Source organism: Rhinolophus sinicus, chromosome 12 (genome assembly GCF_057876585.1).
Source record: "Rhinolophus sinicus isolate RSI-liver-muscle chromosome 12, RSI-T2T, whole genome shotgun sequence".
In the NCBI taxonomy this organism is placed as follows: Eukaryota; Metazoa; Chordata; class Mammalia; order Chiroptera; family Rhinolophidae; genus Rhinolophus; species Rhinolophus sinicus.
The window spans coordinates 2918425-2930983 of record NC_142512.1 but is presented as its reverse complement, the minus strand read 5'-3'; the positions used below and the strand labels follow the sequence as shown (position 1 = coordinate 2930983).

At 40.0% G+C, this 12559-nt stretch overlaps 1 protein-coding gene across 1 annotated transcript in view; it reads right to left on the bottom strand.

The window, feature by feature from the left end:
• LOC148756436 (ankyrin repeat domain-containing protein 26-like) overlaps positions 1-12559 on the bottom strand; it is a 56893-nt gene that overhangs the window by 11988 nt on the left and 32346 nt on the right. Inside the window, exon 14 of the mRNA XM_088801856.1 lies at positions 1088-1302. Within this exon, the coding sequence (XP_088657982.1) occupies positions 1088-1302 (215 nt within the window). The remainder of the gene's footprint in view (positions 1-1087; positions 1303-12559) is intronic.

The window sequence follows — 12559 nt, the reverse complement described above, 5'->3', positions numbered from 1 at the left end:
TCGGGGCACACCTACCATGCACAAGTATAGGTTTAAAATTATTCTAAACAAACACACATATTTCTATGGGGATGCCAGACTAAGAAGAAATTCAAAGCAGGGAGGGAGAGAAAGGGCTCTCAGAGATGTGACGGCTTCACAGGTAATACTTGCTGCCTTCTGCAATGGCTGAACTCGTAGTATGATTCTGGAGCACTGCACTGAGACATACTTAGTAAACCAGGTTAGAGATTTTTAAAAATCCCACAAAGATATTTTCAAGCATTTGCTGTCACCTCCCTTGGAAAATACTCTCATTACCCTGGAGAAATTAGTAACCATTTGGCACTGAGGCATCATTTAGAGCAACAGCCTCTAGTGGGGAACAAGACAGCCTGGTTGGTTATCAAAACAATTAAAACAGCTCCAGAGGCTTTAGCTTATAACATTGTCACCAAGGCTTTGAAGGCGGGACCTGCCCTTTCTGTCTTCCACACAGCCCCTCAGGCAGGCAGACCACCTTATTATTTTTAGCCACCTTGTCAATTATGCTGACTTTTACACCTCCATTAATCTTTCCCTATTTAACATGTATACCTTTGTGTAGAGTAGAAAGACTAGAAAAAAATAGTTTTTCTCAAAACCACCTGTAGTGGTAATAACACAGATCACAATCAAGAAAGTGCATTTACCAAGAGTCAGATGTGCAGAGTACTTAACCATTTGGGTTTAGTGTTATCTTCCCCCAAATAGTTAAACTCGTTAGAAACGATTTAGGGGAATTCTGACAAGAAATTTTGTAATAATAGCACTGTCTAATTTATAATGTTTCCAAAACACTTTGCTTAAAGACTAGTAGATCAGGCTGACTTTATGAAAGCATTCAGTGGGAAAAACACAGTCATGTGAACCAAAAATGGGGGAGAGAAGCAAATGTCCTGGACTAACATTGTAAAGGTTAAGTTCATTTACTAGCATCATTTCCCCAAATTCTACTATTTACTTCGCTTTCACTTCCTTCTAATCGCATGAACCTGGCTGGATCAAAATTATACGTTAGAGGCAAATTAATGAGCTTAACTGATCTTCTCTATGTGTTTTGACTTACTTGGTTAGTTTATTTACCAGTGATATTCTACGTTTTCGTTCTTCCAGGTAGGCCTGCTTATATTTTTCCAATTCTACTGCACAAGAATCTTGAGAAGTTTTCACTTTGGAGAGTTCAGACTCCAGACCTTTACTTCCGAGTTCCATTTGACTTCTGATAGAAATATTGTTATACTCATTTAACGGGTCCAAATTTTCTGGAGCAGCTGCTTGTGCCTAAAGCCAATCAACAGGATACACTTTAAAAATAATTATAGAACATTTTTACTTGAATACATTGAAAGTAAAGTCACTTTCCTTTCAATGATTTGGAAAGTAACTTTAAATGTGAAAAAAAAAAAAAAAGCTGACGTTTAATGTATTTATCATCCATATCAATGGAATTAAATCTGAAATATGAAAATAGAGTTGACTCCTTCTTCTATTGTATTCATGTCATCTGATTATTCAAATAATACAATCAATTTCAAATTTTAAAAATCAAACAATATAATTTAATAATCCAAGAGTATGGTGCAATTTTTAAATCACCTTTTTTCTTAACTTCCTAATAGTCTCGTTTCATATCAACTGCTCTTAAAAATAAAATGATTCTCTAGTAAGAATGATTCTCAAAGATCATTTTAGTGATAATAATGATGGACACTGAAATATCTAAAGGGAGAAACAAATGCCACCTTCCTTCCACAAATCTCAAAAACAAAACAACAACAACAACAAAAAACCCCGAAAACAACAGCAGCAGCAGCTATTAAGGGAAGTAGGCGAATCACATACAATGTATATATTCAAAATGTAGTTTGCAGTGAAATGAATTAAGGCACATTAAAGATCAATAAGTGAATCTGTAAAAATAGATCGACTTCTTCCAATTTTTTTTACGACATCCTGTCTTGCTTGTTCTTCAAAATTTCCCGTTTATACCGTTCTACTTCACTCTTTTGTACTGTATTCATGGCCATATGACATATGAGGTTTAATAATTCTCAACTCCTTATTTTTATTCTGTAATTTTTCACATTTCTTTTGTATTCCTTTCATAGATAATAACTCCTGTTGAAGAGATTGATGTTTTCCAAGCAGATGTAGACATCCTGAAGACACAGTTTCCAGTTTGGCTGTGACATCATCAATCTCCATGAATAAGATAATATAGTTTGGTTATGAAGGAAGTTGACTGAGAACAGTCCTGCCCAAAAGCAGTATCAACTCTGAACTAAATTCAGTTGCCATAAATGTCATCTGTACTGTAGTAGAGTCTCAGAATGTGGAGCCTTGAATGACTCAGAATCAAGAACAAAGATAAAATCATCAGGAGTCTCAAAAATACACTCCTTACTGTCATCGCGTTTGCCACACAACATCTGCACTTGATTTTATACTGCTTCATGTCTTTACTGCACAAAATGACCAGCAGTCACCTCTTAGAAGTCTCTTAATTCCCTCACTTAACACCCCATAATTTTTAAAGAAGGTTTAGGGATATCATGTTGCATTATTTAGGTCTCAGTCAATAAATGCCTTCCCAAATAAGACTTCGAAAATAAGCCTGTAATTAATGCATCTGATAAGAATAAATTATAATGCCATCAGCCTTTTACTGAACAACCAATATTTTATGGTAATTTGAATAGCATTCCAAGAAGAAATGATTTCCAGATTTCAAATATCTGTTTCCTGAATATAGCCTCTCCCACATGTCCACTTGTCAAATCACGCTAAAATGAAGAAATGGCTTGTGGGTGAAGATCTAATACAGAGTGCTTCCAGGAAGACATGGTCTAGGGACGAAGACAAGACTGTAAAAGAGTCTTGTTCCACTTTGCCAAGTGGAAGCCTGTCACTTGGAAAGAGTAAGGTGCGGCCTCCAATTCCTGTAAGGATCTTAAGAGTATAAGAATATTAAAGGCCTGGTCCTACAACGGTTACAGGAAACCCAAGGTGAAAAGCTCACCTCAAAACGCTTTGTGAGGGTGGCTTCTCAAAACGCACGAACACCCATAAAACTCACACGCAGTTCAAAGTTTTTAAGAGAATCCTAGTAGCAAAAAACGAGCTTGCTAGCTTTGCCTAATGAAAACCAAGACAGCACAAAATAAGGGGAGGCCTGTGGATCTTACACATTTTGAGGGGAGGAGTCAGGCTAAGAGCTGCACGCACAGGTCATTTTTCATGAAAAGTACAGAACAGAGAGGTCAGAGGGTAGAGCACAGGGGCATGGAGAAGCCTTCCCGTGGTCAGGAGTAAGTCCTAATCAAAGAATGGGCAGCACGCATCAGGCGGTGTTTCAGAATCACTGCGGACCAGCACGCCTCCCGATTTCCATTTCTGCGTGGGAAACTTTAGCAGTTCTGCAGAATGTTGGGTGTGTGGCTGGTAGCGAACTCATCTCTTTGCTTCTTCTAAGGTCTTCGTATTGAAAGGAATTGTCTTCGATGGGCTTACTCCAGAAACCACGATCCAGGCATCTCATCATCATTGGCACCAGTCTAAGATGGTACAATGTTGGACTTGAGCCTGAGCCTGACGCCGTAACAATTGTGACTTGTGAGGGTATTGTGTAGGGATGAGTGTATTTTCCATGTGGGAGGAAGATATAAAATAGTGGCCCGTGGGTAGATTAAGCAGGTTTTTAAATGTATCCCTACGTTTTGAAATATTCATGCCATAAAAACAGAATACTGTTCAGTGACTTGCTCCTACTAAACAGAGTATGTTGAAAGAGATTCCGTGTGAATTCCAAGGCTGGTTCAGAAAAAGCAACACAGCTGCTGCTGGCTGTGTCTCTGAGGACGTTACCCTTGGAGCCCAGCCCCCATGTTGTGAGGAGGCTCGGGCCACAATGCGAGCCTGGGTGTTCCAGCGGAGGTGTTTGGGCCCCAGTGAAAGTTCCCACCGACGGTGGGCGTCAACAACCGCACATGCTGGTGAACAAACTTTCAAACGATTCCAGCCACCAGCGTCCAGCTGCCCCAACTGAAGGTGAGGGGAACAGAGACAGACACACTTTTCCTAAAAGCAGTACTTTTTGTCCGCTTGTAAGAATTTATAAGTAATTTTGTGCTGAGACAAGTAAACAGCTAACAGGAGTGGGCTTTTGAGCTGGCAGGATGGGTCAGGCAAAGATGAACAGGAGCAAACTTGAAGCTGCAGGAACGAGCTTAAACATTAACTGCCTGTTCTGAGCCCCCTGGCTAGCACGGCACCTGCAAGCTGACAAGCACCTTACATCCATCACGGGTGGGAGAAGAACACTTCTCAGTCACAAGAGCAACCCCATGGAAGCTGACATCCGTCAACGGTGGGAACGGGGCAGTTCCCAGGAGAAGACAATTGTAACGGCAGCCCCTCTGAAGCTGACAAGCACCCTACACCCGACATGGAAAAATATAAAACCCCAGCACTTCTCATCTGTGCATCTGTCTCCATCAGACTCTACCCTGGCAAAACCCCTTTGGTCAGTATTTCCCTTACCCCCTGTCTCCACAGTTCTCTCTGTCACACTGCCTTGGTAAAATTCCTCTTGCCAGTTCCAGCAGAAAACTCTCTGCCTGACTTTCAATACATCCTTTCTCACTCTGTAGAGTCTTGTGAATACTTTTTCATTCTGCCACCGACCACGGGCTAATTCTACGCCAATACACTTCGTTCTGTACTACTCAGCGGGCAAAGACCATGGAGTGTAACGCAGAAACCACCTCCCAGACTGAGCATACAGTGCACATGACCATGAGAGGCAGGGTAAAGCCACTGACATGGAAAGAATGGACTCTAGTGCTAAATCCACCTCCCAGATCGCTTCATTCGCAGCAAATGTTTATGCTGGGCTGCATTCCCAAGTCCTCTGAGAAGCAGATGAAAGCAACATGCTCTGGCGGATCAGAGAAGCCGTCCCCAGATCTTCACAGTTACTCATGTGCTGCCAATCTCTGCACATTCCCACTGTGGCGGAGGAGTGAAGGGAGGCTGGTTTCCTTTTTTTATTTGTTTGTTTATGTTTTTTGTTTCTTACAGAGGGGGAAAACTGAGCATTTGACTGAACAATTCTCTATTACATTAAGTGATTTCAATTTTGTATTTAATTTGTAAAATTCTTTTACAATAAAAGCTTTATTATATCCATGTCTCCAAGAAGAAAGTATTGGTGTGGTATAGAATATTTAATGTTATCCAAACAACTGTTCAGCAAAATATTTTCAATTTGTACAAGGAGAGGTGCCATCATATGGAATACCATTTCTCCTTTGACAAATTGATACTTAGAAAGACAAGACATCACTCATGAAGAAAATTTGAACAATGTAAAATTCATTGTTAGCCCTGTCAAATTCTAGCCCTGTCAAATTCAGGGCTAGATTGTCCTGCTGACAATTGCTGAGGAGAATGAGCTCAGTGAGAGTTGGAACAGTCACAGGAAGCGTCACGGGAGGAGAGCTTGAAAGCCAGACGTCCAGGGCAGGGAAATAAAACCGTAGGCTCCCACCATAACTTGTACACAAATGTTCATAGCAGAATTATTAATCCCCAAAAAGTGGAAACAACACAAAGATCCATCATTGATGAATGGATAAGTATTTTACCCACAAAGTGAAGTAATGTTGGGCAATAAGCAGAAATAACTAATATGCTGACATGTGGTATAACACGGTTGTGCCCTGGAAACGTGATGTTAAGTGAAAGAAGCGAGTCAGAGGAACTCATATTGTGTGATTCCATTTACATAAAATATCCAGAATAGGCAAATCTATAGAGACAGTAAGAACACTGGTGGTTCCCTGGGGCTGGAGGAGACGGGAAGATGGGGGTGACAGCTAAGTGATATGGGCTTTCTTTTTTTTTTTTCTAATTTGGTTTTTAAATTTATTGGGGTGACACTTGTTAGTAAAATTACATAGATTTCAGGTGTACCATTCTGTATTACATCATCTATAAATCCCATTGCGTGTTCACCAGCCAGAGTCAGTTCTCCTTCCATCACCATATATTTGATCCCCCTTACCCTCATCTCCCACCCTCTAACCCCCTTACCCTCTGGTAACCACTAAACTATTGTCTGTGTCTATGAGTTTCTGTTTCTCATTTGTTTTTTCTTGTTCTTTTGTTGTTTTTGGTTTATATACCACATATCAGTGAAATCGCATGGTTCTCTGCTTTTTCTGTCTGACTTATTTCGCTCAGCATTACACTCTCAAGATCCATCCATGTTGTCACAAATGTTCCTATACCATCTTTTCTTACCGCCGAATAGTATTCCATTGTGTACATATACCACAACTTCTTCATCCATTCATCTATCGAAGGACATTTTGGTTGTTTCCATGTCTTGGCCACCGTAAACAAAGCTGCAATGAACATTGGAGCACACGTGTCTTTATCTCTAAATGTTTTCAGATTTATTGGGTAGATACCCAGGAGAGGGATTGCTGGGTCATATGGCAATTCTATTTGTATTTTTTTGAGGAACCTCCACACTGTCTTCCATAACGGCTGCACCAGTCTGCATTCCCACAAACAATGTATGAGGGTACCTTTGTCTCCACAGCCTCTCCAACACTTGTAACTATTTGTCTTGTTGATGATAGCCATTCTGACTGGGGTGAGGTGATATCTCATTGTGGTTTTGATTTGCATTTCTCTGATGATTAGTGATGCTGAGCATTTTTTCATATGTCTATTTGCTATTTGTATGTCCTCTTTGGAGAAATGTCTCTTCAAGTCCTCTGCCCATTTTTCAATTGGGTTGTTTGTTTTTTTGTTGTTGAGTTGCATGAGTTCCTTGTATATTCTGGATACTAGTCCCTTATCGGAGGCACTGTTTGCAAAAATCTTCTCCCATTCAGTTGGTGGCCTCTTTATTTTGTCAATGGTTTCTTCTGCTGTGCAGAAGCTTTTACGTTTCATACAGTCCCATTCGTTTATTTTAGCTTTTACTTCCATTGCCTTTGGAGTCAAATTCATAAAATGCTCTTTGAACCCAAGGTCCATAAGTTTAGTACCTATGTTTTCTTCTATGCAGTTTATTGTGTTAGGTCTTATGCTTAAGTCTTTGATCCATTTCGAATTAACTTTGGTACATGGTGACAGATAGCAGTTCAGTTTCATTCTTTTGCACGTGGCTATCCAATTCTCCCAGCACCATTTATTGAAGAGGCTGTCTTTCCTCCATTGTATGTTTTTTGCTTCTTTGTCAAAAATTGTCTGTTCATATTTATGTGGTTTTATTTCTGGGTTCTCAATTTTATTGCATTGGTCTATGTGTCTGTTTTTCTGCCAATACCATGCTGTTTTGGTTATTGTAGCCCTGTAGTACAAGCTAAAGTCAGGGAGTGTGATACCTCCAGTATTGTTCTTTTTTCTTAGGATTGCTTTAGCTATTTGGGGTCTTTTGTGGTTCCAAACAAATCTGATGATTTTTTATTCTATTTCTTTAAAAAATAGCATTGGGATTTTGATGGGGATTGCATTAAATCTCTATATTGCTTTGGGTAATATGGCCATTTTAACTATGTTGACTCTTCCAGTCCATGAGCACGGAATGTCTTTCCATTTCTTTGTGTCTTCTTCAATTTCTTTTAAAAATGCCTTGTAGTTTTCAGCATATAGGTCTTTCACATCATAGGTTAAGTTTATTCCTAGGTATTTTATTCTTTTTGCTGCAATTGCAAAAGGAATTTTTTTTTGTATTTCTTTTTCTGAGATTTCATTGTTAGTATATAGGAAAGCAATGGACTTTTGTGTGTTGATTTTGTAGCCAACAACTTTACCGTATTTGTTGATTGTTTCTAATACTTTTTGGTGGAGTCTTCAGGCTTTCCTATATATAGCATCATGTCATCTGCAGAGTGATAATTTAACATCTTCATTCCCAATTTGGATGCCTTTTATTTCTTTCTCTTGCCTTATTGCTCTGGCAAGGACTTCCAACACTATGTTGAAAAGCAGAGGTGATAGGGGACAGCCTGTCGAGTTCCTGAACGTACAGGAAGTGTTTTAATCATAAATGGATGTTGTATCTTGTCAAATGCTTTTTCTGCGTCATTGATATAATCCTATGACTTTTGTCGTTTATTTTGTTTATGTGACATATCACATTGATGGATTTGCATATTTTGAATCATCCTTGTGCCTCTGGGATGAACCCCAGTTGGTCGTGATGAATAATCTTTTTAATGTATTGTTGCATTCGATTTGCTAGAACTTTGTTTACGATTTTTGCATCTGTATTCATCATAGATATTGGTCTGTAGTTCTCTTTTTTTGTGTTGTCCTTGCCAAGTTTTGGTATCAGGGTAATTTTGGCCTCATAAAATGAGTTAGGGAGTACTGTCTCTTCTTCAATTTTTTGGAAGAGTTTGAGCAGGATTGGTATTAGATCCTCTTTAAAGGTATGGTAGAATTCACTAGTGAAGCCATCTGGTCCCAGACTTTTGCTTTTGGGAAGGTTTTGGATGACTGATTCAATTTCGTTACTTGTGATCGGTCTGTTTAGCTTTTCCAGTTCTTCATGGATCAGCCTAGGAAGGCTATATGTTTCTAAGAAGTTGTCCGTTTCTTCTAGGTTATTGAATTTGGTGGCATATAGTCCTTCATAGTATTCTTGGATGATCCTTTGTATTTCTGTGGCATCCATGATAACTTCCCCTTTTTCATTTCTGATTTTGTTTATTAGTCTTCTCTCTTTTTATCTCAGTAGCCTAGCTGTGGCTTGTCAATTTTGTTAATCTTGTCAAAGAACCAGCTCTTTGTCACATTAGTTTTTTCTATTGTCTTTTTGTTCTCTATTTCATTGAGTTCTGCTCTGATTTTTATTATTTCCTTTCTTCTGCTACTGTTCCGCTTCTAGCCTTGGACAGGTGGGGGAAGGGCGAGCTCTGGGAGGGGGCGGCTAGTCTCAGTGCCTAAGGCTCCGTTCTCTGCTTGGCAGTGAGGGCTTAAACCACCATTTTTAGCCTTCTTCCCTCAGTCTTTTTTCCGAGGTCTCTGCCGTGAGCGTTGGGTTCAGCCATGTTATATGCTGTCCCCTCAGCCCAGTGGGTCATAAACGGAGCCCTAGCAGTCCGAGTTCTTCCCTCTCCTGCAGCTGCAGTAGCTCCGGGATGCAGCGAGCTCGGAGCACTGAGCTAGGTCGAAACTCTCAAGTAGTTGTAATGATAGTCTGTTTAAATATGAAATGTGTGGGAATATTTCAAACTATATTACAAGTGTCCCAGTCTAGACTGTTCTTACATAAACCTTTCTTCTGAAAGCTATCCTCTCACTAAATGTCCAAAGGAGTGCTTAAAATAATATCCAGAATCTAATAGATACTGTGGTGACAACAATGTGACACCCAATCCCTGTACAAATTTAGGGGTGAAGACAAATTTGTTGGCCATCATGTTGCCCAATATTTGCATAACACTTCTTTTTGTGAATGGCTTGATAGACAGGGCTTATGACATGAATAATGTGACAACAACATCACTAGACAGGCCGTGTAAAATCAATAACTAAATACCATATGAAGGGAGAGGACTTTCATGAAACAGTTTTAAGTTACTGTTAATCAACAATATAAAATGTAAATCACATTTTTACACGACTTGAATTAAGGAACTACCAATGTAGCGTTATTATTATTTTCCCCCAAAACAGCTCTTTTCCTAAATATTTACTTCAGCACCTCCTACCGTGTTTCCCCAAAAGTAAGATGTAGCTGGACCATCAGCTCTAATGCGACTTTTGGAGCAAACATTAATATAAGACCCGGTCTTATTTTAACATAAGACCGGGTCTTATATAATATAAAATAATATCAGACTGGGTCTTATACTAATGTTTGCTCCAAGAGACACTTTAGAGCTGACGGTCCAGCGATGTCTTATTTTCGGGGAAACACGGCATGTTTATTTCTAGGTGAGGAGTGTGTTCAGATGGTGGAAGTAGCTTGAAGTCCAACATTAATAAGGAGAACACGTCTGCAGTCTCATTTATACTTTTCCATTCATCAAATATATAGAAAGGTGAGAAAACTATACACAAAAGAATGTGTCAGCAAACTTTAATCCAAAGGATTTTAGCTAGAAGGATTTTCTCACAACTGGCAGTTCTCACTACACTACGTCTCGGAGAAAGCTCAGGTTCCATGGGGACACCCACGGATTAGCACAGCTTAGGAGCCTGCATCCCTCCTTAGCCAGGTAGTGCTACGGTCTCTGCTTTGCTTTGTTTTGTTTTAATTGGGGACTATCGAGGAACAGTTTGCTTTTCCAGGATGTCAAGCCGTTTTTTTTCAATCTAGTTGTGGATGGTGCATCTCACTGGCCAATGTGGGACTCGAACCGGTTACCTTGGTGTTATGGGCACCTCGCTCCAACCACTGAGGCAACAGGCTCCCCACCAGCAGCCCAATTCCAAGCTTAAGCCGTTGCTTCTCACGGGTCTATGTGGGAATCGAACTGGCAACCTTGGCGTTATGAGCACCGTGCTCCAACCACTGAGCCAACCGGCTGCCCACCATGATTCATCTCGAAGCTCAAGCCGTTGTTTTCAATCTAGCGGTGGAGGGCGCAGTTCACTGGCTCATGTGGGAATCGAACCGGCAACCTTGTCGTTAAGAGCTTGCACTCTAACCAACTGAGGCATCTGGCCGCCCGTGGTCCCTGGTTTTACATACCGTATTTCCCTGAAAATAAGACCTAGCTGGACAATCAGCTCTAATGAATTTTGGAGCAAAAATTAATTAAGACCTGGTCTTATTTTACTATAATGTAAGACAGCTTATGATACGATATATGATATGATCTGACATGACATGATACAATATAATACCGGATCCTATATTAATTTTTGTTCCAAAAGACATATTAGAGCTGATTGTCCAGCTAGGTCTTATTTTTGGGGAAACACAGTAATAGTTTTTTAAACAAAAAAATTTTCTCAAAGAACGGTACTATTCTTTGAAAAAAAGAATATTTTTCAAGTCTGAAAGTCACAGATTTAGTGAAAGTCCCTAATTTTACATAAGAGGCAACCAAGGCTCACAGAGATTATAGGTCACCTGAGGTCACCAAACCAATGAGCTGCGGGCCACGAATCGGATAAGTCTTCCTATTGAGGCTAGAGTGCTATGCCAGCTGCTACCTCCTATTCAGGAAAATTCCATCAATCTCCAAGTACAACTCAAAGAAAATGAATACGTAAAACTTTGTCATGGAGCTCAATAATGTTGATGCATGAGAAACAAAATAGTAGCTTTCTACCTCAAGTATAAGCTTTAAAGTCATGAATAAAAACAAAGACACAGATTAATATCACAACTCCTATTAACAGAAGTCAACACAGTCAGTTTATAAAGCATAAACACTTCTAAACACAGAACAGGGAACTTGAAAGAGAAAATCATGTGTTAAAGAAAGCAAACTCAAGTTGAGGAAATTCTTCCTTAAAATGACTTTTCTTTTCCTCAGAATCAAACTTGGCTGACCAATATAAACCAACACAGGTATTATTCATGTTGGGGTTAACTATAGTGAAATTGAAAACACAAAACAGATTTCTCTTTACCATCTAGTGCACTTCTGTCCAATCTCACATCGTCACAACCATATCATGTCTTTCCAGGGTTCTGTAGTGAGTTGGGACACTTATCTCTGGATCCTGACAGAGTTGGTGCTTTTTCATCTCTTATTCAGCCTTGCATGATTGGGCAACCCAGTGCCTCACAAGGGAACAGCGTTGGCCTTGGAATGAGGACACTGACTTTAACAAAAACGGTTTTTCAATTTATGAGGAAATACTGAAAACTAAACACCTCTTTCCTACCAAAAAATAATTAAAGGAAAAATGTCCACAAGCATATTCTCTTGCATTGCTTATGCCTTTACACTCTTTCATCTTCTGATTTCTGTGGTGAAACTACTGAGAACATTTTAATTGTGCATCACGCTTAACAATTTACAGAAGCATTGGACATTCACTTTCTTTTGGTACCTAGTCCTTCCTCCAGGTTCACCACTCTGAAGGACGTGGACTCCATTTAGCCGAAGGGCTGTCCGAAAGCCCTTGGCTTTGCTCTCCTATGATGTTTTAAGGGGAAGCTGAATGAAAACACAAGGTTGGAGCCCCGTTTAGCACAGGCCTGTGCTATTTTTCTCTGCGTTAAGAAGGCCACAAAACACCATCAAACACACAAACCACCTTGCATTGATTGTAATGAATATTCTTTGGAATGATGTAGACATCATGTCAAGAGAGACAACCCCTTTCTATCTCCACCGATATCTACAACTCATCGGGCATCTATCGCCCAAGAAAGGTTCTTCTGCTCAACACACTACAATTCCTTAAAATACCACAAATCTGTATAAGGGAAGGAGGGTGCACTGGATGTGAAAGGGAGGCAGGATGGAGGCAAGGACAGGGACAGGCCCACAGCCGCAGTTCCAGGTGGACAAGGCTGAGCCTGAAGCCCCCGCAAAGGCAGTAGCGATGG